At 46.6% G+C, this 23,520-nt stretch overlaps 1 protein-coding gene across 1 annotated transcript; it reads left to right on the top strand.

The window, feature by feature from the left end:
- Nucleotides 1-3,841: 3,841 nt before the first annotated feature.
- Nucleotides 3,842-23,313, top strand: LOC129356088 (zinc finger protein 318-like). The gene is given in 16 exon segments (XM_055025698.1): nucleotides 3,842-4,478; nucleotides 4,894-4,963; nucleotides 4,966-4,987; nucleotides 8,160-8,221; nucleotides 8,224-8,320; nucleotides 8,322-8,395; nucleotides 8,398-8,669; nucleotides 8,847-10,050; nucleotides 10,193-10,287; nucleotides 10,414-10,513; nucleotides 10,667-10,980; nucleotides 14,602-14,781; nucleotides 14,855-14,948; nucleotides 15,306-15,424; nucleotides 20,255-22,193; nucleotides 22,196-23,313. Coding segments are annotated over 16 exon segments (5,952 nt in total). The 5' UTR covers nucleotides 3,842-4,001; the 3' UTR covers nucleotides 23,029-23,313.
- Nucleotides 23,314-23,520: the final 207 nt, after the last annotated feature.

Below are 23,520 nucleotides of genomic sequence, written 5' to 3'. Positions count from 1 at the left end.
ATAAATGATAAATGTCAGACGGAGCAGCAGAGCCTTCAGCCGGTTTAAACCTTTATCCTAAATACGGTTCGCAGAAGCTTTCTGTCCACAAGGCGGGCCAGCTGGACCGGGACCGGGACCAGAACCGGGACCGGGACCGGTTCCTGCTTCAAGTTCTGCTCAGAGCCCCACAATGATCAGTCTGGATCAATCTAAACGCCAATAAACCAGCAGATCAATATGATCTCTGATCAATGGCTCCATGTTCTCCATCAGAGCCACAGGAGCAGCTATACCTGAGATTATTGATCACCTGCAGTAATCAAACCTATTGATCAGCCCTGGTTTCTCTTGAATAAATGAGCCATAGATTCATTCAGACAAATCGTTTTATCTTTGAGACAAACTGAGTAAATTTATTTTTACATGTTGTGATGTTTTCACATCTTTGTTATTTTTTGTTGGCTTATTGTCTGAGGATAAATCGGTTCAGTTTCAACGTTTAAACACTAAAATATTAAAATCATAAAAACCTTTGGATTTGATGCTTCCTGGTCAAAATAACTGAATCAGATTTCAGTGAATTCAGTGAGTTTTGACTCTTTGGAGTTTATCATTGTTCAGATAGTTTGTGTGGCTGCTGCACATTTTCTCGGCAGGAAAAACTGCTTATATGTATGCACACTTTCACGCTGTGTTCATTTTCATACATGCCGAGTGTAAAATACGACGCCACATGTTTTGTGTGTATGTCGATTTAGTCATGAGGCCCTGATGCGAACTGCTCATCCCTGCTGCAGAGGACATCATTCAGACATTAACTGAGTTGGGTAGGAGACCGCTGAGACCTGCAGGCGTTGGAGGGGAACTTTACTGCGATCTGTACCGACTTATTTCTGTAACGCTCCAGGTTGATTTCACAAAGATCGGTTAACTATTTACTTCAGAGCTCAGCGGTCCACCATCTATAACATCATCTGACTGTGGAACAAAACCAGTTAATACCCAGACCGACCAGAATGGCGGCGGTACCAGGGACAGCATCCAGAGTCAGTTACATTCTAATTTAGTCTGACTTTTGAAACAAGTTTCTATGTTAAAGAGTTAACGGCAGGAGCAGCTCCTGTAGTGGCGACATCTAAGACAAAACTCCAGGTTTTACAGGACATGCCATGCAAACCAGAGAGCAAGAGCTGTGGATCACAAATACTTGGAGAGTAGTAGAGAAAGCAGCATGGTCACTTTGTCCTCCACAGCCTGTAGCAGCAGAGCTACAGCGTCAGATCAGGATAATCTCATCCATCCATCAGAGTGGAAATCCTCAATCCTCGACCTGGTGTCTGTATGTTGATGTTTGGTCGCTCTGTTAATTGTAATGCAATATTATTCCTAAACAATGATGCATTCTGATATCATGTATACATGGTGCATTATTGAGCATGTCTCTGTTCGCCTGGCCTTGGATCATCTCTGGTGCCTCATTGAAGCCGTCCAGATTAAGAGGCTTTAGTGGATCTTTGTGAAAGCAGTCTGTGGCGTGATCTGAGATGCGTTAAAATCATGTCTGTCAGATGATGCCCTCTCACTTCCTGAACTGTCCTGTTCTTATCTTTAGGTAAACCAATCAGTAGTGAGCCCAAGAACGTTTGGATCTGTGGTCATTCGCTTGTGTACTGGGCCGAGTCGCGGGCCAAGTCTCCAGAGGTAGGTATGCAGCTGGGCATGGACCCCAACAAGGTGACCATTTGGTGGAAGGGCATCCAGGGCATGACCTGGTCCCAGCTGTTGCCCAGCTCCACCAGTTTGAAGATCACATGGCCCAACCGGACGCCCTGATAGTTCACCTGGGAGGGAACGACCTGAGCACCGAGAGCCCCACTAACCTGCTGGCCTCCGTCAAGAAGGACATGGCCTCCATACGGAGCATCTTCCCACACTGCCTCCTGGTGTGGTCCGACATCCTCCCTCGCCGGGTGTGGCGTCACTCGCCAGACAGCTATGAAGTGGATCTGGTTCGCACCACTGTGAACCGCAGAATCCACAGCATTGTGTCGGATCTGGGAGGCATCTCGGTGAACCACGACAACATCCGGTGTGGCACCAACACAGGGCTGTACCGGGGTGACGGCATCCACCTGTCGCCTAAAGGCATTGATGTTTTCAACCTGAACCTGCAGGAGTTTCTGGAAAAGTGGGAGCTGGAGGTGAACGCCCAGAATGCTCCAGGGATGTAGGCGTCATTCTTTCTTTCACGGTTCTTATGTCCCCCAGTAGCTAGCTAGTTCAGATGAATCTCATTGATGCTCCATAAGGACAGTTATGTTGAGGTTTGACAGTAGAACCATTTCATTGTCAGCTGAAATATCCCATCATTGTTATTAATTTTATGTGATTTTCAGCAGATGTGTCCCCAGATGATACTGAAGTTTCCTCTGCAGGAATTCTTCTGGTTTTCTTGCAAAACTGAATTAAATCATTTCATCAAAGTTAATGAAGTTTTTCAATGAAATGAGTTTTAGAAAAATGTAAATAAAAACTTTTGAATTGGTGTCAGTTTAATAGTTTACAGTTGGCTGAGCATTGAGAACATCTGATGTCCTTCTGGTTCCTTCATCAGAAGAAGCTCTGGGTCTTTTTCACCAGATGCTTCCCTATAAATGTGACTCGCTGCCTCTCATTTCATCAACTCTTCCTTTATGATTAGAAGGGACTTAAATATAGCTGCAAGGTCTGCTAAATTCATTTGACCCCCAAAAACCTTCTGGCAGCGAAGGGAGACGTCATAAACTGCAGTGGATTAAATGTATTGTTTGAGTTTCATGGACCTCTAGATATGTCGAGTATAGAAGTTGCAGAGTAAATGTCTGGCAGACGGCAGTCAGACCTGCAGACTGATGGAAGACCTCGGTGGTTAGCCCTGAAGAAAGCATGAAGGCAGAGCAGCAGGACCTCAGGACGACCCATCAGACCTTCACATCCCGGAGACTCTGTGAGTAAAACCCAGTCCAACAGAACTCTGATTGGACCCGAAAAGCTGAAAGCTTTGCTTGGGTTTTAGGGGGATTGTGTTTGTCCATGCAGATCAGAGTGCAGAGCTGCTGCTTCTGGATTACAGCTACACATACATATCTGGAGTTATCAAACTACATAATAATCTGGGTGATGTTTCCTGTTATAAAAGGAAAAATATCGGCATCATTTGTTTATAGATGTCTGCAGACTGCACAAGTGGAGGTAAACCCACAAAGTCCAGCAGAACCTTGGCGGATGAGCTGACGGTCCGGTTCAGAGCCGTCGCTGCCAGGCAGATTAAAGCCTGTAAACCAGACCTTTAGCGCTTCAGTCCCATTTCCATCACAGTAACAGGAGCCAAGTTCAAATCTTTCTAACATAGTTTGGGTCGATTTTCCCTGTTTCTGTTTGTGTTAAAAAGTATAAACCTGTGATTTTTTTTTTTTTTTGGGAGTTTGTCAATAAAACTGAATTTTAAAAAATCACTTTCTTTGTGTGTTTTTTTTTTAAATAACAGTCTAAACATTTAGAAACTAGTTCTGCTTAATATTTCAAACTATTCTGGTTCTGTGGGTCCCAGTCCAGGCTGGAGTGACAGAGCGCCCTCTGGAGGTTCTCCTGTAAATCTGCAGCTGGATTAAATCATCTCAGGACCTATGGATCTCCTCCTGGATCACTCCTGGATCGCTCCTGGATCTCCTCCTGGATCACTCCTGGATCTCCTCCTGGATCACTCCTGGATCCTCCTGGATCTCCTCCTGGATCACTCCTGGATCGCTCCTGGATGTCCTCCTGGATCTCCTCCTGGATCACTCTGGATCGCTCCTGGATCTCCTCCTGGATCACTTGGATCTCCTCCTGGATCACTCCTGGATCTCCTCATTAACTAAATATTTTCTCTGGGAATCAGGAGATCAGTTGAAGCTCTGCTTCCAAGGTCAGAACCTGTTCTGCACTGGCTCAGAACATCGGGAGCGCTCAGGATTTCTCTACAGGTCAAAGTTCATGTTATGGCTCTGGATCGCCCCGCCTGCAGTACCGCATCTTCGTCACGCGGTGGCAACAGTGAGGCTATCAGGAAGCGAGATGCTCCGCAGAAACAAAGAAGAAGGGTTCAGTGTGTACGGTTCGGAGCCGAACTCGGAACCACTGCATTGATAAAAATAATAGTCTGTCTTGTTGCGGACCGGAACCAGTCGTGGCTTCGTGCTGCTTGTGACGCGCCGTACCGACCCGCAGCTCCCGCAGCCCCGCGCGGCCACAGCGCGACTCTGCGGGAGAAGATGTTCCGCGGCCGGCCTCCGTTCAGAGGCTACCCGCCTCCCGCCAGGCCTTACCCGTCACAGGGATATCGGGACGACAGGGCCCGACCGAGACCTCCTTACCACCAGGACTACCCGGAGTACCGGGACCACCGGAGGCCCCCGTCCCCCGGGCCAGGAGGTCACCGCGGCGGGGACTTTTGGGCCGGAGCTCCGCCTCCTGAGGTCAGTCAGACCGAACCGAATGTTATGAAAAGCTGTTAATTCCTCCTATCAGAATCGGGTCTTCTATCGGTCCAGAACTGCAGGACAGTGTTTGGGTTCTGAAAGGTTCTGGTCAGTTCCAGCTAACGGGCTGCAGACCAGACTTCATTCAGAAATGAGCCGATTTAAACGGTACACTTGAGGGCGGCGGAACCGGGAGACTCCGAGCTGCAATCAGCTTGGAGGAAAGCTTCTGATCAAACTTATTGATCGGCTGTAATTGCTCACAGAAAAAACACATGTGGTGCATTCGAGGGTTTGTTTTTAGTGTAGGACATTTGGAAAGTCTGAGTCTTGATTGATCAGGATATTATTATAATTACTATTGTTATATTAAACCGATTATAGATCAGATTACCTGTGTTGTCTCCTGCAGAGGTCTCCGTCTCACAGAGGACCAGCTCACCTGGACCACAACCTGGTCATCAGCGTGGGGAACGAGCTGACTGGCCCCCAACCCACCACGACAGGTAACCAGAGACAGGAGAACCAAGATCAGGATCGAGGTTCTGATCCGTCACTGACCTCTGGTTCTGTGGTCCAACATGAGTTTTAGTCCCTTCGACACGGTCAGACATTCATTCACTCTGTACAGGTTTGATCAAAAGCAAAGACAGCAATAAACCAACAGGAAAACCATAATCACTTCAACATGTCTGGACGTAAAAGTTAAAATCGGAATGATTCCTGATGCAGATAAAATTATATCATATACCTATTACTTCTTATTATAGTGATTTAAAAATGGTTGTGATGGAGGAGGACTGACATCAGGTGATAATTGCACACCTGGATAATTCTGTCGTCATTAGGACGTCACGTGTTCCCAGAGAAACACGGGTTTGTCTCTTCCAGGTAGTCTGTTTCTTCTTGGTTCTGTTTCTGCTTGGTGGTCTGTTTCTTCTTGGTGGTCTGTTTCTTCTTGGTAGTCTGTTTCTGCTTGGTGGTCTGTTTCTTCTTGGTGGTCTGTTTCTTCTTGGTGGTCTGTTTCTTCAGGCGATGGGCTGCTGGCTCCTCACCAATCATAAACCTGCTGAATCCATCACTCTGTCCACCCATGACCGGGGGCGGGGCTTGAATCCGACGCCTCCTCTGATTGGCTGATAGATGATGGATTATGAATACATTTCATGAAACTGTTTACATCGTCACTTCCTTGGGTTTGATGACATGTTGCATGAACAAACTTATTCATGTGTGATTTTAGTTCAATTTGTTATTTCATGGAAACAACCCAATTGCAAAGTCGTGTTTTATTTTTATATGAGCAGAATCTAGTCGAAGATTTGCTCACATTGGTAATAGAAACCTTTGTTCGGGGACTGGCTTTCTGCCGTGTTTGGGGTTTGTTCTCTGTCTGAATGGGTCAGGGTGACCGTCAGATGTCTGATGTTCCCAACAATCTTACGACGTCCTGCAGTGTGTGGTTTGTTAGTGGTGGTGTGTTGAATATTCATCGTGGTCTCGGCCCGATCACTGCAGCCTGTCGAATGTGACAGGGAGCCAATCAGAACGCGCGGTGACGTAAGAATGGAGGGGATCCCAAAGAGCTGACATCGGAGGTGACGTGGAAATGTTTATTACCTTATGTAAATGTCATTTTTATATATGTTTATTATATGTAGTTATGTTTTTCAGTTAAAATGTTATGAATCATAGAGCAGCTGCTCCTTTTATCAAACGGCTTTTCTTTTTGTTTCGTCTTTAAAATGATCCACAAACTATCACTATCCAACACTATCTCCACTATCTGTGGAGGTAACCAGAAACATTCAGGAGACTGCAGTAACTTCTGGAAAAATGGATGCCTCTCTAGATTCATCACTGCAAGCTGTACATCTGTCCTCTAAGCCTTTGTCCTGCTGTGTGTCAGGCTGTGGCACAGTGCTACCTGGCAGGTTAAGTCCCCCTTTTTGAGATGAGGGCTATTCATTATGAGGATGGTTTTCTATTGAGTAGCACACTGACCTCATTCCAAGGCGATGAGGTCTAGCTCTCCAATCTCTGGTGGTCACCAAGGTGACTAAAGATCTACTCGATTGATACCACTCTGCAATATTGTATGGACATCAGGGGCAGTTCCCCTGGATTGACAGACTGGGTGGTGGTCTCCCTGTTCAAAAAGGGGCTCCGTGCAGAATGTGCTCCAATTATAGAGGGGTCACACTCTTAAGCCTCCTTAGCAAGGTCTATTCAAGGGTCCTGGAGAGGAGGGTCCGTCGGATAGTCGTACCTCAGATTCAGGAAGAGCAGTGTGATTCTGGTTCTGGTCGTGGAACACTGGACCAGCTCTACAACCCAGCAGAGTCCAGGAGGGTGTATGGGAGTTCCCCCAACCGGTCTACATGTGTTTGTGGACTTGGAGAAGGTGTTTGACCGTGTCCCTCAGGGTGTCCAGTGGGGGGTTCTCCAGGAGTTTGGGGTACCGGGCCCTTTGATACAGGCTGTCAGGTCCCTGTACGACCGGTGTCAGAGTCTGGTCCGCATTGCCGGCAGTAAGTCGGGCTCGTTTCTGGTGAGAGTTGAACTCCGCCAGGACTGCCCTTTGTCACCGATTCTGTTCATTACTTTCATGGACAGAATCTCTAGGTGCAGTCAAGGCGTTGAGGGGATCCGATTTGGTGGCCTCAGGATCGCATCTCTGCTTTTTGCGGATGATGTGGTTCTGTTGGCTCCATCAGGTTGTAATCTGCAGCTCTCGCTGGAGCGGTTCGCAGCCGAGTGCGGTCTTGAGCCGGAAAAGGGTAGAGTGCCTTCTCCGGGTCGAGGGGTCTTGCCCCGAGTGGAGGAGTTCAAATATCTCTGGATCTTGTTCACGAATGAGAGAAGGGAATGGGAGATCGACAGACGGATTGGAGTAGGGTCTACAGTGAAGCGATGAAACTGTACCGGTCCGACGTGATGAAGAGAGCTGAGCCAAAGGGCAAGTCTTGATTCACCAGTTGATCTACGTTCCTACCATCATCTATGGTCATAAGATGATGGTAGAGGTCAAAAAAACAAGATCACAGGTACAAGTGGCCGACATGAGTTTTCTCTGTAAGTTGTTTGGGCTTTCCCTTAGGGATAGAAGCTTGGTCATCCAGGCGCATCTGCTGCTTCTCCATAGGAAGAGGAGCCAGTAGAGGTGACTTAGGATCTGGTTGGGGTGGACGCCTCCCTGGTGAGGTGATAGGGTCCCACAAGAGGAGACCCAGAGAAAGACCCAGGACACACTGAAGGGACGATGTTCCACAGCTGGCCTGGGAATGCCTAACTGTTCCCTTGGAGGAGCTGAACCAGGGGCTTGGAAGAGGGAAGTCTCGGTCTCCCTTGTGGGCCACTGAACCTGCAACCTGACACCAGATTAGCAGAAGAAAATGGATGGATGATTTCTTTGTTGGTACAATTGCATGTTGAATTTTTTTCATATCTCATTTATCAGCTGTTCTCCATTAATATGGTTCTTTGAGATTCTTGTTTCATATTCGGTCAAGTTTGTCATGATAATTGAATATATTGTTCTCCACAGGGCAGTTCACACAGCAGGAAGTAGGACACTTGAGCACAGAACAGATTTTTAGACTCCTTTACCCAGCAAGAACCAAGACAGTCCCTTATTGATCCAGATGTGCTATCAGTTCTATTTATGTTTTCCTACAGAGATTACCTTCCCCGACCTGAATACGAGCGGAGTTGTAGCAGGGGCCGAAGTCCAGGCCGGAGCCGGGACGCAGCAAGAGTCGTCACCGTGGAGAGAGTCGGAGTCCAGGCCGGAGCCGGGGACGCAGCAAGAGTCGTCACCGTGGAGAGAGTCGGAGTCCACCGGAGCCGGGGACGCAGCAAGAGTCGTCACCGTGGAGAGAGTCGGAGTCCAGGCCGGAGCCGGGGACGCAGCAAAGCCGGGCCACAAGTCGGAGCAAGAGTCGAGCCCGCAGCAAGTCTAGATCCAGGTCCAGATCTCCAGGGAAGAGCAGAGGAAGGAGTCGTAGTCTCAGCAGTTCGAGTTCCAGCAGCTCGAGTTCCATCAGAGACAAGAGTGATCCGTCCAGGAAGCAGTTTAAAGAGCTGGAGCTGGCCCGACGCAAAAGGGAGGTGGAGGAGCTACTGGGTCAACCTACCAAATCCATTCTGAAGAAGCACAACAGTTACGAAGACTCGCCATCTTTTTGGGTATGTTCAGTCTGGTACCAGTTGAACTGCTAACTAGAGAATCTATCCTGAAAAAAGCCAAGTTGATCTGTTACTAAGCTTTAATTTATATTAGAATGTTAAGATACTACAATGAGGAAGGACTGGTTTTGGGTTTGATGAGGTGGCGTTGCATCACGTTGTGCTTCTGTGCCACAGAGATCCGACTCGCCCAGGGACCTGGACCGCACCATGGCTCGTGTGGCCGATCAGCTGATGCAGGCTGTTAAGCTGAACGACCCGCGTGCCGTGGCGGCTGTTCTCTCAGAACTGAGGTCCGACCCACAGATGTCTCAACGGGCCAACCTCAACAATGAGATCAAAGAAATCCTGAACCTGTTGGGCGTGGCAGAGCCAGGGGGCGGAGTTTCACAGAGAGTCCTGGACGACATTGATGATGAAGAAAAGTTTCTGTATGGAGAATTGGAGGAGCCCAAAATGTCAGCAGCACCAGAGCCAGTCCGACATCACAGCCTGGATCAGTACGGAGATGTGACGGAAGACTCGCTGTACTCTGATCTCCCCTCGCAAAGAGCCATGGCCGGTCAGGTGTACAACTGCTCTCCAACCATTTCACCTCATCTGCAGGTCACTCCATCTGTGAGTGAGCCGAACAGGCACATGAGCCAGCCCAGCATCAACCCCGACCAGAATGTCATGGCCTATCCACCGGGAACAGAGCCACTGGAGGAAAGTGAGCGCCAGGCGTTGGAGGAGTACGAGAAGATCCAGGACCTTCTGAAAACCATCGGGCTTGACCTGGGCGTTGGCGAGATCAGCAAGATGGCTGCTCGGACCAAGGAGCGCCTTCATGGCAACAAGCAGCCTCCTAAGACACCTACGCGGCGACGACGATGCTCTTCCGGCAGCTCCAACGGCAGCCGCCATAGCCGAGGCCGGAGGAGGCGGAGCCAAAGCGGCAGTTCAAGCAGCAGCAGAAGTCGCAGTCATGGGCGTGGCACCAAACGGGGGGCCAGCTGGAGCAGTGACGACCACGAGTCCAAGAAGACCACAGCTGCTAAAACTTCCACAGATTGGGAGGTCCAGGAGACAAAGAATGAGTGGAGTACCCCAATGCAGCCTCAGAGTCAGACCTCTGATCCCGCCCCCATCCCGACTCACACAAGCATGCCCATTCCTACTTATCCTCCTCCACAGCTTCCTGGCATGATGCCCCCAAACTACCCTCCTTCAACATACAGCCAGTATGGAAACTACCTACCCTACATCCATCAGCAGTGGCCCCCCATGTACCCACCGCCTAACATGGCCTTGCCCCCTCAGCCTGCCACAGAGAACCTCACACCGCCTCCCTCCTACAAAAAGGCTTACAGAAAACTCACCCCAGATACGGGGGCCTTAGGTGAGGAACCCAGACTGAAATCTGCTGTGATTGGTCACTCAGACCTGCAGGTGATCCAGTTAGACTGGTTTAGGAAGTAACCAGAACCAGTCAGAGAGGATGGTGCTGCGTTCCCATCAATTGCTGTGTGTTTGGTCCTCAGGTTTTGCGAGGAGCGTTGGTCAGGAAGAGCAGCGGCGGAGGAGTCAGGACCAGAGCATTTCTGACAAGCAAAACAACGAGAGCGAGAAACTGAAGGTGACTCACCTGCACGTATCACTTCCTGTCTTTACCTGTCTTGGCAGGACTCCTGTGCAACTCTGTGGTGTTCCTGACCACCCGGACTTGCGGGTCTGTTTCTGCTGACTGGGTTTCTGTTCTCAGGTTCTGGAGGAGCGGGAGAAACTGAGGCAGGAGCGGGAGGTCAGAATGACGAAGAAAGAGTATCTGATAAAGGAGCTGGAGCGACTCAGGAAGCAGCAAGGTGAGTTCCTGGGGGTTCTGCACTGCTCTGATCCGGGTCCTGAAATCCAAACAGATGAGCTGGATCCAGCTGAAATATAAAGAGTTGCAACACCACACCACTGGTGAGAATTACAGTTCTGCCTGACAATGATCTGGACGGCCCTGTTTGCAGGCGAGCTGCTGAGGAAGAAGCGGCGTGAGAAGGACGGCCACAAGGACCCCCTGCTGCAGGAGATAAACCGCCTGCAGGATGATGTCATGGCCAAGATCTCCAACCTCCGCAAGGAGCACGAAGCTGCCGAGAGGAAGCGCAGCGAGATCGAGAAAGTCGCACAAATTCTTGGCCTGAGCCCTTTAGATCGGCCCAGCAAGATCAACAAGCTCCCAAAAACCCGGGACCAAGAGGAGTTGCTTCCGAAGAGTGAAAAACGGGAGCAGGGGAGGAACCCAGAGGAGCAACCAGCTGCCGGCAGCGCCACCTTAAAGGTACGGCTCCTTCAGAGGAGAGTTTACTGTCAGACAGCATAGCATAGCATAGCATAGCATAGCTAGGGCCCACATGGTTCCAGTACCACCTTCTGTTTTAGTCAGCTGATATCAGTTGCATGATGGAAACAGAGTAAAGATCCGACTGTAGAAATCAGTTCTCCTGCTTTCTTAATAGGTTTATTATTGCAGTTATTTACAAGTTCATTGTTGATTTAAAGGCTCAGATTGTTTGATGTTTTGTGAAGGTATTTATAGATTTCATTTTCAGTAACTTCATTGTCTGCCTTGAGTACCAGAAGTGGTAATTAAATAATGTTAAAACTTAGAGGAATAAACTTCACTTGGCTCGTTAATTTTGCTCTAGTTTTCCAGATTCAGGACTCCGCATGTGCAGGGGAAATAATAAAGAAACAACCATTCTACCTCAGACTTCAGATACATCTAGAGCTTTATCCAGAGAATTCAATGCATACAGAATGTTACATCAGCATCACACCCAGATCATCAAGAAGTCCAACACATGACAAAACATAGAATTACGTGCAACGAGTTGAAAAGGAAAGACAAAAATGCATTTTTGGGAATTCCTCACTCGGGCGCAAACAAAGCAATTCGATCTTCTGCTGTAAAACAGACCTTTTTATGAGGATGTGTATTCCCTTCATTTAAATATATGCATTAGAAGGTGTGTCCTCCCCTTGTGGGACTGTTTAATGTTAATTTTATTACCCTGCTTGAGACCTGCTGAAATCCAAAGGCAAATATATGGAGAGCACAAAGGTCATCATCAACCAGAGTCGTCCCGTACCAATCTCCTGCTTTTTACATTCCAGACCAGAATTGATGACCTGCAACCTGGCCTGGTGGTTTTCTGTCTGTGATTTAACAAGAAACTGATTTCAATTTTAAACAAACTGGCACAAAAATCTATTGCCAAATAATAACTATAAGTTTGGATCTAAAAACTGCAAGGTTGTCTACTTTTAGAAAAGCTCTTTCAGAATACCTGAAATATTTTGGAAGTAAAATAGTTTCCTAACCCTATTGTATTTCAGTAACATAAAATGCATGCAAATAGTGTGGTTAGAGACTAACTAATTCAGAACATGCTGTTAATGCTTAAGGGAGCTATTTTAATATATTTGATTATACTTGTAGAAGACTTAGACTTCCTTTATTGTCATTGTACCAAAAAAAACACAAGGTGAATCTTGACAATGAAATGTTGTTACTTGGCTGCCAGTGTAGCAGAGCTAAAACCTTATATTAAATACATAATAGCTAAATAAATATATAAGAGCTAAGAATAAAGTGCCATGGAATCCACAGATTCAGTGTCTTAAAGGTTTTAGTGTTTTACTGAACTCTTAAACCAACACCAAATAATTTTACTCCTCTGAAAACAGACAGACTCTCTGTGCTAAAGGAAGTTCAATACAACCGCTGCCTCTCTGAAGACCCTCCTTAGTATTTTATGTAAGTTCAGAGAGTCAGCAGTTGTTTTAGTTTGGATCTTTATCCAAATCCACCTAACTTGGAATCTACTCAAAATGTTCATGCTGCATGCTAAAGTTATGCTAACCAAACTTATATTCTCAACAGTAATTTGGCTTTACCTGATGCGTTGCTGTGAATGAGATGGAAAACTAAGTACACCCTCAGTAGTGTGCCGTCATGTCGGATGTTTTAGTGCATATCAACGTCTTATGACAGGATCTTCAGCCCAGAGTGTTTTAATAAACAGATGGCTTCCTAAAGCCACTCAATGAACAAACTGGTTATTCACAGAATGCAGATCTTTTAACACAACATACAGATTTTCACTGGCAGAATCTGCTACTTTCCATCTGAAAGGCGTTTTATATTATCTGGCTTTGTGTGGATGAGTAGCAGTTAGCTGCTAAGCTAGTGGGACAATCAGCATGCTAGCGCCGGAATGCTAACATAATAGAAGTTATTTCACTCCCAGAACATAGTCTACATAAGAGTGGCTGAATGTTATTAGATAAAAGTTTATGGGAACCATTTCCAGACGCTTAGCAATGTGGAACAAACAAACATAAAACTTTGCAGCCTGTGCGCTTCTTCATGGAGCCGTCAGGACGAGCCAAACAAACCGTCTGACGGGAAACACCGCCATCCTGTGGTGTAGCTTGGTACAACACCTGGCGTCGCAGTTCTTTGGCCTCCTTTTAGTTCCAGATAGATGGAAAAACCCTTTATTGTCCCAGAGTCTGGAAGTTCAGTTAATTTAATTAAGCAAAGCAATATGACCACACCTTTAAGTGTCATTTTACCATGTAGGATATTTTTAATATGTACTTTAAGACAACTTTGAAAAAAATATATATACCAAAAATTTCTAAACAATAAGAAAATGTACGATCCCGCTGCAGTTCCTTTGACCTTGAAGAACTCTGGTCTGTATGGCTTGTTTGCTGCTGTTTGGTCAAGTTTACGTAGTTACTTTGATTGAGCCAGTCGGATTTCCAGTGCTTTGGTTTCTAATGAGCTCGCAGGATCTGCTGCAAGTAAGAGAGCCAAAACCCTTTTACACACTTATTATTCACCATCCTACCACTGAGACTGCTTCCCGGGTTAATCTGGTGATAATCACAGTTGGGATCCTCATGAGTTCATTACCATGTTGGTTTGATTTCAGATCTGTTTTGTATTTTGGTTTTTGCTGCTGCTGGTCAGTTAGTGGTGCAGAGCTAAAGACTCCCAAAGCTTCATCTGAAACCCAAACGGTTAGCGTGTAGCTGCATATCGGAACCAAGCGGTGCAGACAGAGTTCTGTTCTGAACGTGGGATCAATCAGGATGGTGTCTCGTTTCCTCATTTCCATCCTGATCTTCCACCTGTAGAAATATCGTTTATATTAATGCTCTCAACTGGTCTGTTGGACCAAATGAGAGCATCAAGGGGCCGTTGATCAGTGTGGGACGTTTGGGTCGCTCCACAGACTTGTTTTGTGGCCTTCCCGCTGTTGTCATGGCAATACAACCTCCATGGTGAATATTAACACTGTAGCTTCAGTCTAACAGCTGATAACAGAATAATGATTTAATATCACCGTTTCTGAATAAGCCTGTAATCCTTTCATTGAATAAAAGATAAAGTGTGAACATGAGGCCGGTTCGAACAGCCTGACCCTCTGAGTGAACCAGAACCTGACTGAGGTCATAACCTCAGTCAGGTTCTGGTTCCCTGTGTTAACATGTGTTAACATTCACCATGGTTGAGGTTAACCGCACCAACTTGTAATGGCTTCCAGCTCATCTGAGTCTTTATCTTGCTGATGAACCTGAAGGTTTCTGCAGGGGGCGCTGCAGTTGTAAACGTGTGTCACCTGGTTTTACTCATCGGTGACGTTAAACCGAATAGGATTGTTACTGCAGGAACGTTGTATGATGCGCGCCGAGTTTATCCTGCTTTGTCTTCGTTGATTTCATCTTATTTTGTGATGGTTGCGTGATGAATGTCGAGTTTCTTTGCCGTCGGTGCTGGACTCTGTCAAGGTAAGTCGTTTTCATTTTGTAGCTGGATCTTGTTTCTGTCCTGACTGGCTCTGTCTCCTCCTGCTCTACTGAATCGCTGCTTCCTCTATTGTTTTAGGTAAGCCCAGCGACTTCGACGAGAGCCTCACCAGAACGGCGACTCTCCACTGCTGAGGCTCCGCCCCCTGACCCATTTGAGTATTATGATGCTGGGAACCACTGGTGCAAAAACTGCAACATCACCTCTGGTTCCATGTTTGACTTTTTCACGCACTTGCACAGCAAACCGCACCGGAAGGTTTGTTCTTCACACGGTTTGAAGTCTCAACGTTTCTCCTGATAAATTTCACCGTGGGGTTTTTTGCTCGCAGACTTTGGACCCGTACGATCGGCCCTGGGCCTCCAGTCCCACCAAGATCCCTAAGAGACCCCTAGGAGATGCCAAGCAGACCAAACCAGCCAAAGGTACTGGCTCCATGTCGAGACTTGATCCAATTAAAGCTGCAGCTGCTGATGATGTGGTCTCTGAACCACTGAATTTTGTTAGCTGTCTTTTACTTCCAGGTGGAACTCAGATTAGACCTGTGTGTCGGAGAAGAAGACATTTACACCTTCTGATGTCTTTTCATTAGTTTTTCCATCAGCTAGCGCTCTGAGATAACTGCTCACCATTCTCTCTAAAAACAGCAACTATTTTCTCTGAATCTCTCCTGTCCCGACAGGTTCTCATTAACCTGGAGATGTCCGCCAGGTAAACATGAATGGAAGCTGGTTTTGCCTCCTGCCTGGTGTTTGAACGGTGCTGCTTGTGTTTGACTGCAGGGTCGGAGTTCCTGCTTCCTGTCAGAGGGTTCTTCTGCCTGCTGTGTAAGGAGTTTTATGGAGACGCCATCTGTGCTGAAGAACACGTCATCACACACTCTCATAATGAGAAATACAAGGTATGAGCTAAAGGAGGGCGACTCTGTAGTTTTACCTCCAGCTGCTGCAAAGAACTGGATCCATTCAGACATGGACCCCAGGCCTGGTTCTTGGCTGCACTGGTGCTCTGAGATAACTGCTCACCATTCTCTCTAAAAACAGCAACTACTTCCTCTAAATGAACTCTAAAGTAGTTCATTTAAAGAAAAAAGTGTACAGCTTTTTTTTTTTAAAGTTTTTGTATCATTAAAATTAGGGTTAGGTTTAGTAGCAATAATTTAATTGCTACTAAAATCATCTCCACAATTAAAGTGAAACTTTCGAGCTGAGAGTCGGAGCTAGCTGGGAAGTTGTGTTTACTTAGCTGTTTGCAGCAGCCAATCAGACGCCAGCTTGGATGCAGGGCAACTAGCATGCTAATGCAGCAGAGCAGTTCTTTCACTCAAAATGTCGTCTAAACTGGACGATGAAATAAATGTTGTAAGATAACGTCATGGGAATCACATCCGACATCAACAACCTGAAACTGGTTGTCTTTACTGGTCTGCTCTTCTTCATGTGTCTGAGTGGACTGGGGAAGCACCGCCACCCTGTGGTGGAAAGCACAGTTCACTCTACACGATTGTAGAATCGTCGTTGGCACACCATCTGGGTTCTCACCCACATTCAGATTCCAGATGGAAAATGCACGGAAAACCACAATGACACTGAATTTAGAGTAAACAAACATGGCTGACAAGATGCAGTAGCGACAGTTTGTGAGCTAATTTTAAACATAAAACATGTAACAAAGAAAATTTTTTTTTTAAAGTTATGTTTTTTCATCTTTACCGTTTGTGTGTTTAGATTATTTTCTGTTCTGTCATTTCTTTAAGCTTCATTCATACTTCGCAAGTCAGTCACTGCCTGCATGCATTGCATGGCAGGCACCTATTGTTCTTCACCTAAAAGAACGTCTCATATATACATATAATAGGGAAAAGGAAGCAGATGTAATAATTACAACAGAGGCTTGGATGCAGATTTGGAGGAACTCTGTGTCCACCACAAATTCCTTAACATGGAAGAATCTAATCCGATTTTTTATGACACCAAAGCAGAGATGGAAGCTGGATGGCTCCCAGTCCCCGTGCTGGAGGGGTGCGATGTGGTCGCTGCGGGCTGCTATCATGTCTAGAGTTGAAGACCTTTTGGAAGGATGTTAATCGAGTAATATATAAAGTTATGGGTATAACCTTGGATTTGTCATTCTCTGCTATGTATCTTGGAATACTCCCTGAGGGACTCAGTAAAGGGGATACATACCTGTTGAAGATATTTATGGTCACAAGCGATCACTAGGTGTTGTCTCCCCTACCCTGAAGCTTCTGGTGAATATTATAAACCTGATCCACGATATGGAAATGTTGACCTTTACAATACGGATCAAGAAGGAGAGAGGAGAGAAACTTTGGGAAAGGTGGGAATGTTTTATTACCAGAGGTGTATAACGGTTAGTTTTTGGGACTCTGCATGATCTGAACGGATACATGGGATTCTTAGTCTGTTTACCTTTTTCCTTTTTTTATCTGGCTCCATGCATTGAAGTGTGTATAAAACTGTAATGTTTATCAGTATGAATGTCTGCCCTCGCCCTCACGTTCTGTGTGTGTATAGAAGTATGTTTAAAAACGAATAAAAAATAAAGTAGCAAAAAAAATAATTTTTCATCAGTTACACTCTAGTTTGGGCAGTTTGTAACTGATGTTTGGTTAGTGTGGGAAGCAGTGCGATTCTGACCCCAAATACATTTTGAAATCGCCGTCACGCCCACAAATATCGCACTATCGGTATCAAACTCGGTCATGACATAGATATGCATGCCTGCTCCGGTAAAATGTTTTCGAAATTTTTCTAGGGCTTACGGTTTTCTGTCTAGGGGCTTCAAGGCAAAGTGATGCGACAGGATTTCAACTCGCTCAGCCAGGATCACTTCCATGTATTTCTGAAAAATGTCAGACCTCAGCGCACACCATTTTTATCTCGTCGCTGTTATTAATGTGAGTGATGTACAGATATGAATCGCGGGACTATCGGAGACGAAAGATAGCACTCTCATACGCTTCAAACGGTTTTCCGATACGTATCACGGTTTCCGAACGGGAAGGAGTTGTTCGGACCGCTTTTTTCAGTGAAAACTGACTGGGTGTCTCACAAAGATAGAATTCTTTCTGTCTCACACACATGACAGTTGCAGAGGATTAATTACCATAGCAACGAAGCACAGCAGGGCCGAGCAGCTAATTAGAACTACAAAAACGCATCACTGTAGTTTTTACTATGGCAGAGCTCTGAGGAAGGAGCTGGCCTTTAGAATTATAAATTAGAACTACAAATACGCATCACTGTAGTTTTTACTGTGGCAGAGCTCTGAGGAAGGAGCTGGCCTTTAGAATTATAGATTAGAACTACAAATACGCATCACTGTAGTTTTTACTGTGGCAGAGCTCTGAGGAAGGAGCTGGCCTTTAGAATTATAAATTAGAACTACAAATACGCATCACTGTAGTTTTTACTATGGCAGAGCTCTGAGGAAGGAGCTGGCCTTTAGAATTATAAATTAGAACTACAAATACGCATCACTGTAGTTTTTACTGTGGCAGAGCTCTGAGGAAGGAGCTGGCCTTTAGAATTATAAATTAGAACTACAAAAACGCATCACTGTAGTTTTACTGTGGCAGAGCTCTGAGGAAGGAGCTGGCCTTTAGAATTATAAATTAGAACTACAAAAACGCATCACTGTAGTTTTTACTATGGCAGAGCTCTGAGGAAGGAGCTGGCCTTTAGAATTATAAATTAGAACTACAAAAACGCATCACTGTAGTTTTTACTGTGCAGAGCTCTGAGGAAGGAGCTGGCCTTTAGAATTATAAATTAGAACTACAAAAACGCATCACTGTAGTTTTTACTATGGCAGAGCTCTGAGGAAGGAGCTGGCCTTTAGAATTATAAATTAGAACTACAAATACGCATCACTGTAGTTTTTACTGTGGCAGAGCTCTGAGGAAGGAGCTGGCCTTTAGAATTATAAATTAGAACTACAAAAACGCATCACTGTAGTTTTTACTGTGGCAGAGCTCTGAGGAAGGAGCTGGCCTTTAGAATTATAAATTAGAACTACAAAAACGCATCACTGTAGTTTTTACTATGGCAGAGCTCTGAGGAAGGAGCTGACCTTTAGAATTATAAATTAGAACTACAAATACGCATCACTGTAGTTTTTACTGTGGCAGAGCTCTGAGGAAAGAGCTGGAATTTAGAATTATAAATTAGAACTACAAATACGCATCACTGTAGTTTTTACTATGGCAGAGCTCTGAGGAAGGAGCTGGCCTTTAGAATTATAAATTAGAACTACAAAAACACATCACTGTAGTTTTTACTGTGGCAGAGCTCTGAGGAAAGAGCTGGCCTTCAGAAATACTTGTGTTTTGGGCATTTTATAACTGATTTTAACCAACCATTGTTACACATGGGATTAGTGTGGCAATTTTAAATTAAGCTGAATGAAAATTTCAAAATAAAAGCCCTGACAATTTTTACATCACTGATTGGGGTATTTTACAACTGATTCAACCCATCACTGTTACACATGGGATTAGATTGGTCATTTAAAATCAAGCATACTGAAAATTTCAAAATAAAAGCCTTAAGATTCATCTGTGGCTAATGCAGCGCCATAGGCAGTGCAATAAGATTAGCTTGCATGATCTTTTCCTCTCAAGTTAGGGCACTGTCCTGCACAGCAAAACAGAGCATTAGCATTAGCCTTTACCTTAAATAAGGTATTAACTATTTCTCTGACTTAGTACCCATGTTTGGTATAGTGAATGGAGTAAGTAAATTACAGAGACATGCTAGTGATGCTCCACATGCTACTGACAGTATTCATGCTAACATTAGCATTTTGGCTAATTTTAGCTTATAGACTTTAACATACTGAATGGTGCAAGTCCATGTTAGTGGGCAGACTTTGGCAGGTCCCCGGTTAAATTTCTTCAGGAATTTTCTAGTTAATATTTGCTGTTTTAATGTTTACAATTCCATTGAGAACAATATGCACAAAATATTGGCTACAAGTCCAGTTAACTTATTTTAAAACCAGGCATTAATCAATGTTACAATTACACCCTGTGAGCGTCCAGCCCAGACTGAATGAATGACCTTATTGCTATAACCTGTTTATGTCACGTTAACCATGAACACCTGGAAAGTGACCGGAATCAGGAGCAACTTCGCTCCAGCTCCTGTCCTCGTCATTTCTCTGGATATTCTTTGCATGAGAAGTTGAATAAACAATCTTGTTTCCATTTATCATCTCTGATCTCCAGTCGTTGGGCTGTTTGTTGTTCCTCTCCTGCTTTCTGATTGGCTACCCGTCACATTCAACAAGCTGCGTTCTCACTACCAGGCAGGTTAAACCCCACAGGCTGCGACATGTTGAACATGTCCGAGTTCAGATGGGACCGGTTCCACCGACTGGACCCGATCAGTCCGATTATTGCCAGCGACAATCTGAGAATGCAGAACGTCCTGAGATCATCCTAAGGGGTAAAACTCGGGTCGTGTGAACTGGGCTTAACTCGGTACACACCTCAGTTCATACACTTTTCATTCTGAGAAATTATCAATCAAACAAAACAATGTCATCAAGAACCATTTCATTATGTTGGATTCATGTCAGTATGTATCTAAGGACATAGCTGCAAATTTAAAAAATAATCAGAAATCCCTGCAGTTCCTCTCGTCTAATCAATAAAAAGGTTCTGAACTGATGCATGTTTTTGTGTTTTTCATGTTTGCTTCACCAGAAACAAATGTTGGAGAATCCACTGTATGAGCAGAGGAGGAACCTGGACCGGCAGGCGGGCCTGGGTTTGGAGGCAGGCGGAAGGAAACGCAAGTATGACGACGACGATAAAGACAGAGACGAAAAGAGCAAAAACAAAAAGGACAAAAAGAAGGAAGAGGAGGCTGGCGAGACCTGCGATGAAAAGATCAAAGTAAAAAAAGAGGAAGAGGAGCAGAAGGTGAAGGCAATCAGAAAGAGCCTGGAGGAAGACAAGTTTTACAACAAGAAAGATGAGGATGAAAAGTATAAACCCAGCAAAAAGGAGGAGAAACGCAACAGCAGAGAGAATGAAGACAGGAACAGCCGGTACAGAGGCAGCAGTCGAGACGAAGAGTACCGGCACCGCCATCGCAGGGACGACGACGGTCATCCAAAGTACGGCAATAAATACGCCGAGGACAAATACAAGCAGGAGAAATTTTCAGATTCCAGAACTAAACACGACCGAGAGCGAGATGAAGGGAAGCATAAAGCCGAGCCTGAGACACCAGGAGGGAAACCAGACGTCAGGAAGTCTGAACCTCCACCAAAACCCTACGAGCTGCCCAAGATCTTCTGTGGGCCGAGTCCGGCCATGAGGGCCAAGCTCCGCAAGCAGGCCATGGAGGCCAGCAAAGCACCGGCCTCTGCGGGCAACGCCACTTCGTTTGGGAAGTTCACATGGAAGAAGAAAGAGAACCAGCTGGCAAAGGAAGCCCAGAAAGTTGCAGCAGAGTTCCTCAAGGACGAAGAAGCGGCTGCAAAGGAGAAGCCAGGTGAAGAAGAGGACTGCTTGTCAAAGTCAGTGGCCGCTGCCAAAGAGATTGCTGAGAAGCTGGCCGGCGAGGAGCTCAAGTCTCCACCTTGGTACGCGTCTGGTCGAGGACAGATCCGGCCAAACCTCCGTGCTCCTGTGGCTCCGCTGAGGAGAGCTGCCCTGGCAGGAAAACCTGCATCCCTTAACACGTTTCTGAACATGAGACCCCAAACCGCAGATGGAGGGCCACTAGGGCCTTTTCCCAGGGCCCCTTTCAGGCCCCCAAACCCACAAATGTTCAACAACAAACCCGGGCCTCCAGTAAGCTCTGCTGGAGCGTTGGGGACGATGTCTGCTGCACCCTTGGTGACTGGAAGAGAGCAGTTCGGTCCTAAACTTCCCCCTTCGATGTTGAAACCTGAACCACATCAGAAAACCTCTAAGCCTGATTCAGCTGAGTCAAAACCTGAAATGCAGCAAGGGCCACTGTTCCCTAAACCTGCTCCGGTCCAGTCAAAGCCTGCAACATGCCAGAGTGGTCCTTCAACAACTTCCCCTGCGTCGTTAAACACAGCATCTTCAGAAACTCTGCCTGCTGCACCAGCGGTTAAAGCTGCAACTTCTCCGGCTCCCACTGCTCCATCCAAAGCCACGCCTTCACAGCCAGCATTGATAAAGATTGTGTCTGATGTGGCGGCTCCTGGCGTCCCGGAAAGTGAGCAGACTCGCACCGTGTTCGTCAAGCCACCTCCTTTCAAGAGCATGCTAGCGGGACCTCAGAAGTCGGAGAAGCTCCAGGGCAACCTGGCTGCAGCCAAGGCCCAGGCCTTATTCGACATCTTCTACAGCAGCCTCGGCCAAGCCGGCCCTTCCTCTTTCTGCAAATCAGAAACCCACGTTAGAGCTGCTAAAAGTTCTCCTTCAGTCCCAATCCAAAATAAGACTCAGCCCCAACAACAAACCCAAACCCCAAATATATTCCCAACTCAGACCCACAACCAATCACAGCCCCCAGAACCCAGAGCCCAAACACAGGAAATGCCTGAATCCCAACCTCAGATTGAAGCACAACTCCAAAACGAGCCGCAACCCCTAAAACACCCCCAACCACAACCTAAGGTCCAGTCAGCAGAGGAACACCCTGCTCAGGCCCCCAACGAACCCGACCTCAACAACAAACCCAACAAAAACCTGAACCTCAAGCCCCAAACCGCTCTCTCAGTCAGAAGGAGCCGGTCTCTAAGGAGCTGGTCGAACCTCAGTCGGCCCCCCAACACCCTTCTCTGTCGCCCTGCTTTACTGAACCTCCAAACACAATACCATCTTCTCCACAGAATGGGTTTCAAAGCCCACGAACCCAAGCTGATGGTGACCTTCAGATCACCTCTGTCTGGTCTCTTCAGGACATCACAGTGCCAACAGCTAAGGCTGCAGGTCCTGAACCATCTGACCCACCGCCTCACTCAGAACAGACTGCAGCAACTCTTACCGAAGGATTGGGTCAAAGTCCACCCACTAGTCCTGGGCGTAAATCTCAGACCTGCCCACAGACAAAGCCCGTTACGATGGAGCCAGCAGCTGAGCCACTGTTCCAGCCAGAACCTCAGTTTGAACCCCAGATAGACCAGGATGCTAATTCACACCCAGAGATGACTCCAGAACCACATCCTAAACCCAAACCAAGTCCTAGAACCAGAGGTAAGGCAGCAACAAGCAGGAAGACCCCTCCTGCTGCTCCGGTTCGTCAGACCCGCTCCCAGACCCGATACCAGACCCGTCAGCAGCAGAGTCACCCAGAACCCGAACAGGACCCGGGCGCAGGGAACCAGGACACCATGCCATCAGAAGCTAAAGGTCTGGAGTCTCCCGATCCGGAGCAAGAGGCCGCCACAGACAAAGAGACGGATCCTCCAGGGACGGCGGTCACCCCGGAAACCTTGGGTCTCCCTTCAGACATGACCGCCCTGGACTTTGACTATACTTTTAACTTTGAGTAGGGGGCCGGTTCCCAGAGCTGCTTACAGGGTGGGAGGAAACTTGGGCTGACCGCTGTGCAGGCCTGAGCTCCTCCTCCCCAGCTCTACGTCAGACTCCTTGTTTTCCACCAATAAGACGTTTGATTTCCTAAGTCTCTGCAGGTCTCTGTGGTTTGGGTTTAAAGTCTTTAGATCTGGACTCCAGCGGCTCCTGTGTTCCTGCTCGTTTCTCCTCATGGCGCTGAAGCTGTAATATTTGTTTCTTTCAGCAGAGTTTTAATAAAGGTTGGCAGAGAAAGTTCTGAACCCTTGTGCTGCTTGGAAGTTTCTGAGGCCAGACGGGCCGAGAAGGTTCCCACCTGAACCGAAGGAATCCGGCAGTCAGGTGACCTTTGACCTGTAGATGGATCAGAGCTTTGCCTGCACCGATCGGGCCATGATTCTGGTCCCCCATGGACTGGCAGTTTCCGGTTCTTCTGGTCCGGAACCACCTTGGGGTCCCAAGAGAACCCG

Source organism: Poeciliopsis prolifica, unplaced genomic scaffold, assembly GCF_027474105.1.
Source record: "Poeciliopsis prolifica strain line A6 unplaced genomic scaffold, Auburn_PproV2 SCAFFOLD156, whole genome shotgun sequence".
Classification (NCBI taxonomy): Eukaryota; Metazoa; Chordata; class Actinopteri; order Cyprinodontiformes; family Poeciliidae; genus Poeciliopsis; species Poeciliopsis prolifica.
The sequence above is the reverse complement of the archived record's forward strand: the minus strand, read 5'-3'. Positions and strand labels throughout refer to the sequence as shown.